This window comes from Humulus lupulus, chromosome 6, assembly GCF_963169125.1.
Source record: "Humulus lupulus chromosome 6, drHumLupu1.1, whole genome shotgun sequence".
Lineage (NCBI taxonomy): Eukaryota > Viridiplantae > Streptophyta > Magnoliopsida > Rosales > Cannabaceae > Humulus > Humulus lupulus.
This window is the reverse complement of record NC_084798.1, coordinates 149,346,741-149,352,511: the sequence shown is the minus strand read 5'-3', so window position 1 is coordinate 149,352,511 and position 5,771 is coordinate 149,346,741. Positions and strand designations below refer to the sequence as shown.

The 5,771-nt window shown below is 36.6% G+C and overlaps 1 protein-coding gene across 1 annotated transcript; it reads right to left on the bottom strand.

Moving 5' to 3' along the window:
• Positions 1-1,765: 1,765 nt before the first annotated feature.
• Positions 1,766-4,716, bottom strand: LOC133782600 (uncharacterized). Its single transcript, XM_062221933.1, has 6 exons — positions 4,425-4,716; positions 3,824-3,888; positions 3,685-3,714; positions 2,690-3,575; positions 2,273-2,551; positions 1,766-2,095 (listed from the first exon to the last, which is right to left on the bottom strand). The coding sequence occupies exons 1-6, from the start codon at positions 4,461-4,463 to the stop codon at positions 2,027-2,029; spliced, it is 1,368 nt and encodes a 455-aa protein (XP_062077917.1). The 5' UTR covers positions 4,464-4,716; the 3' UTR covers positions 1,766-2,026.
• Between the last annotated feature and the right edge of the window lie 1,055 nt (positions 4,717-5,771).

Sequence of the window (5,771 nt, the reverse complement as noted above, 5' to 3'; positions counted from 1 at the left end):
AATGGATTTCGTGGTTGGGTTGCCCAAGAAAGCGGGTCAACATGATTCAGTGTGGGTTATCGTGGATCAATACACCAAATCAGTTCACTTTCTACCAGTGAGGACGACTTATACAGTTGTCCAATATGCAGATCTCTATGTAAGAGAGATAGTGCGTCTTCATGGTGCTCCGAAGTCGATTGTGTCAGATCAGAACCCCACATTTATTTCCAAGTTCTGAGGAAGTTTGCAAAAAGTTATGGGTACATAATTGAAATTCAGTATAACTTGCCACCCTCAGACAGATGGTCGATCTGAGAAAACGATTACTGGAAGACATGTTTCAGGCATGCGTTTTTGGCTTTGAAAGGTCCTGGAGTAAGTATTTTCCTTTGATAGAATTTTCCTACAATAACAACTATCAGTCGACCATAGGAGTGGCTCCTTATGAGATGTTGTATGGTAGGAAGTGTAGAACGCCTATTCATTGAGATGGGATGGGTGAAAGGAAATACTTGGGTCTTGAAGCAGTTCCGAGGACCAATGAGGCTAGCGAAAAGATTAGAGCTCGGATACTCACATCATAGAGTAGACAGAAAAGCTATTTAGATCCGAAGTTTAGGAACGTGGAGTTCCAAGTGCTATGTCTTCCTTAGAGTTTCACCATTGAAAGTGGTGAAGAGGTTTGGAAAGAAGGGAACGTTGAGCCCTAGATTTGTAGGACCTTTTGAGATTCTAGAGAGGATTGATCTGGTGGCCTATACCCATTGTAGTTTATTGTGATAGCCAAGCTGCAATTCATATTGCTGAGAATCTCGTTTTTCGTGAACACACCAAACATATTGAGATTGATTGTCATTTTGTTCGAGAAAAATTCAACAAGGCCAATTGTGATACTCCATCCTACATCTATTCTAGTGACCAATTGACCGACATTTTCACTAAACCCCTTGGAGGCGACACTCATCTCCAACTACTTCACAAGTTGAATGTTCTTTGACATTTCAATTCCCGCTCCAACTTGAGAGGGGTGTTGAATGAGTCAAAGTTGTTTTCTATAGTCTAGGACTTTTTGTTTTATTCAACAAATTTTAGATGTATTATTTCCTAAATTACATATTGTATATTGTTACTAAAAGTTAATAGTTAGTTCCTGCTTTTTTTTGTATGATTAAATTTCAAATGCGTCTTTTGTAAACATTATAGATATCTTTTAAACGAATAAAATTCAATCAACTTTATCATTAAAAATAAAAGAACGGTCCACAAATCCAACGACAATCAACACATTGCCTCAATCCAACACAGAAGAAAAGATCAATAAACATAATAACATATCCCGAATCCAGATAAAAAGAAATCTAGCCAAGGATTGTCCAGGATAACCATACCAAACAAATAGTATAATAAACACACCATAACGAAAAGCGTTCTGTGGCAAAAAATTATGAATTATAATATTAAAAAAGAAAATGGTCTTTTGATTTGTCACCTTAAAGAATTGAATTCAAAAGGTGAGAGGAATAGTAATTGAATAGGTATACGATACTACTCGTTGTACTGTCAAAAAAACTAAATTTGAAACCTTTCTTTCAACAATCATGCAATTGAATAGGTATACGATACTACTCGTTGTACTGTCAAAAAAACTAAATTTGAAACCTTTCTTTCAACAAACAACATGCAATTGTTTTGGCATACAGATTGGCCGACTGGAGAAACTAGAAACTATATATGAGCTTTTGTGAAAAGATAATTGCTCAAAGAGAGGGCAGAAACCAAAATCTAATCTATACACAAGAGAAAAACCAATATTTCTGATATTAATTTTTTTTTTTAAATGAGGCCATGACTCACAAAGCTCTTGTGAGTTCTCTGGGTCAGAGATGTCACAATGCAAAAGTAACAAAATCTTGGCAAAAAGGCAAAACTCTGTTGCTTCAGTCCATGCTTCCTCCAAAGTTTAAAACTATGTTAAAGAATTATGCTATACATGCCAGAACCCACGAGAGGCTGTAGTGTGCTACTGTTATCATTAATATCCTTTCTATCGAAAGTGGTACCTATGAATCAAATTCTTGGGTTTTTCCAAGTTGTCTCGATCCTTGCCTTTTTCCTGTGGATAAGAAAAGTTCATCAAAACCGGTTAGTGTTTACAGCACAAGAGTAGAAAACGAACAAGAAGATGCTTTTGACAGGTATGTAAAACTTTAACAAGATCAGCATCAATGCTTGTTGAAAAAATAGCTCTCACTACAAATTGTGATAAAGTTCTTTAACAATATATCCGCACCTTCAAGGAAACCATTCCTACTAAGCCATTCTTTATTGAAACACTCTGTTTTGTCCCTTTTTGACCTCTACCCACCATGACTCCACCTGCAACACCTTTGCTCTGGGACTTTTTACTTGCAGATGTTTTTACTGACACATTTTCATTTCCATCACCAGCCAAGTTCTTAGTGTCAACAGGTGCTGTTTTCTTCTTGGGTTTTGAAGCAGCAAGGATAGAGTTCTGCTCGTTAACTCTAGAAGGTACTAAAATTTTAGCACCAGCAGGTCGAAATGGAACCTGCAAGAATCATTGTTATTCATGTTATATCACTCTTGTTGGTCCAAGACAGCAGTTATAGACTTTTGAAACTAGTTTTGTCCACGAGCACTTTTGAATTCCAATAAACAGCATTTACAATGGTTTGTGGTTTGTTACCTTCTGTTTTGCACCTTCCTGGCGGGTTGACTTTCCAATATTAGGTTGACCTCCACCCCTTCTGTTATTAGATGTTCCTTCCTCAACATGAATAGCAGATGCTTTCACTATGCCTGAAGAATTTAATTTTCTCTTGACTACATTAGTCACCTTCCCAGCATTTCTGCTATCTGGGGTTGTTTCTTTTGGCTGTACAGATGTAGATGTTGAGATCCTGACATTGTATCTGGGGTTCGAGGATGATCCGACACTAGACTTACTGGATGTAGAATTACGTCCCTTTGATGGCTGTGCATCATTGTTAATCTCTACTCTTGATGCTTGTCTCATAACACTAACACGACTCTTCCTAAGACTAATCTTCATAACAGACAAAAGATCACGTGTCTGACCAAATGCTTGGCTTGACACATCCATAACTTTGATCTGTTGTGGCTGACCACTCTCAGATGTGATGGTGCTTGTTGGATTGCTTTCATCTGCCTTGTTTGCCTCAGAACTCGAACAGCTTCCAGGATCCCCACATGTGGATAGAGACCTAGAGTAATTAGATATGGCCTTGCCACTTGAACTGCTTTGACAGACTACACTTGATTTTGAAGTGGAAGTTTCTTTTAAACGTATGAAGCTTTGTTTGGGTCTTATTTTGTCTCCAGGGCATGACAATTTCCTACTCAGAGCCTTGACTGGATGTGGCTTGTCAAATGAAAAAACCTGATTCTCTCCTATCCATTTTTTGCTCCTATATTGTTTTCCTCTCGATTTTGACACAGAATTTGGAAGGGTTGGTGAGGGTGGTCTAGCTAGGTCGACGTCTAGGCATGTACTCTCTTCCCCTGAATGGGAAAAAGCTGACTTTAACTGGCGAGATGAGCATTGGTGGAACCTAATAGTAACATAAATTTACTCAGAGATCAACATTCTTGTTCCATTAACAAAAAGGTTCAAGGATATCAAAGAAAACGAACTCATGTAAAAGGGGAAAGGATACTTACTGATGGCTTTTGTTAAACCACTTGTCGTCACTGCATATTCATCACAAGACAAAAGACACGGTTGGTACCAAATACACTACGAAAGTTTGTGGAATGAAAAAAAAAAAAAGCATTGAAACCGAAGACATAAAAAACTCACATGATTTGGTTGTTGGACTTAGCTTCCAAATTGAGATCAACCCACATGGGTGCCTCAATGTCTTCCTGTATCAATCAGTAAAAGAAAGAAGCAACATTTAGATAAAAGTAGTTTATGGAGCCCTAAACTATTTTTTCACAAAAAACAATGAATTCAACAGTGCAATAAGAAATTTTAATATAGAAATGTGAAGCAAGACATAAAAGATCCTTTATCCTGGAGATAATGTTTGTTTAGTGGGCAAGAAAATATGCCAGTGTGAGCACTAATCAGTGCAACGTCTATCTAAACACATTAAAAGAACCCCAAGCAAATAAAATATACGATGAAGTGTATAAACAAAGAACAAATAGGAAAATTCTCTAATTCAACCAGTAAAGCAAACCAACGAACTCAAATGAAATAAGGAATAGGCATGTATAAATGATCCCAAAAGTTCATAATAGAGAACCCATGAAATAAATAATGTATTGATACAAAATCAAGTTCTATCCAAAACCAAAGGAAAGTAAAATGAAGCTTTTGACAACAACCCAACTTTGAAATAAAAGAGCCAAACATTCTGGGAAAATAAAAGTAATGAAGAATCCAAGATTCATACCAGAAAAGCCCAGTGATCATCGTTTTTCATAAAAGCCATTCCTTATCTTCTCTGCTCTTTTCTTCGATACTCGGAATCTTCCAAAAGAACTGATGAACCATTCAACCTATCTCAGAGTTGGCCATATCCATGATTGTACAAAAGGCTTAAAAGGGTTCTCAATATTGCTCCATTTCCAACTGCTTATGTCTTGCCTTTGGCTCTTCGGCTTTCTCGCTCAAAAAATAGAGTGAAGACCAAGTTTGGTTCTGTTCCTCTGGGCTCCTTTGGTTTAGTTTTCCCGAGATCATCGTGGACCGTCTGATTGAACGATATTTAATTGACTCAATCTCAAGATGGGAATATACATGATGTTAAACTGGGCCCTGGAATTAGCGGTTGAGATTAAGTGATAAGCGCAAAAGAGGATATTTTATTATTATTGACGCGGATAATATGACCGTTGGAGGTGGTGGGATTCAAATTTTCCGGAAAGAATATCATCTAAATAAGTAGAGGAATTTACAAAAAAAAAAAAATATATATATATATATATACATTGAATTTTTTCTTAAACATTCAAATATGATAGTTTTTTTATGGCATATTTTTTTAGTTTACATTTTTATAGGATTTTCCCCATATATTTGTAAATTTTATTTGTATACCATATTTTATCTATTATAAATTTTTAGTAGCTAGTTTTGATACGTGTTATCCAAAAAACAAGTATGGATGACATGACAAACATTTAGTACACGTGGCTAACATCTGGTAGAATTCGTGCTCGACTATCGACCAGGAAGACATCTAGTGTCACAACGTTCGATCTCTTCATACGACGAGCCTGGTCGTATGCATGCTATACGCGGAGAAGATCTTATGCAGTTATGATAGTATCCGAAATTATCTCCCATGATTTCCTGAGTATCCGATTATTTAGGAAATAATATCTGTAACAAATTAATGTAAATCCTCCTTGAGCCTATAAATAGAGAAGGAGGGCTCAAGGGACAGGGATCTTTTTTCTCCTTTCTTGCTTTCTGATCACTAGAGATTAGAGCTATCATGTTGATATATTGTATTGTTCTTCAGAGGTTAGTGAAACTCATTGAACCCTAGTTCTTTGATCACTCCTTTGGATCCTATATTAATAACAATTCAAGTGGACGTAGGTTATTACCAGATCCTGGGGCCGAACCACTATAAACTCTTGTCTTCTTTATTATTTCGTCATCATATTCTTTCCAACATGTTTGTCCACATTAAGCAAATTTGACTCCGTGTCAGTTGGCCAAAATCAAGGTCAACATTCTCGTGCTTTCATTGAGAGCTTGATACATTATCGTGGAAAAATCAATGGCGAAA

What these genes read in the sequence shown, in the direction of transcription:
- LOC133782600 (XM_062221933.1), bottom strand. Translation starts at nt 4,463, where the DNA reads ATGGCTTTTATGAAAAACGATGATCACTGGGCTTTTCTG. An exon ending in TGGTTTAACAAAAGCCATCA is followed by an intron (nt 3,576 to 3,684) that starts GTAAGTATCCTT and finishes TGTTACTATTAG; the next exon opens with GTTCCACCAATGCTCATCTC. An exon ending in TAGGAATGGTTTCCTTGAAG is followed by an intron (nt 2,096 to 2,272) that starts GTGCGGATATAT and finishes TCTTATCCACAG; the next exon opens with GAAAAAGGCAAGGATCGAGA.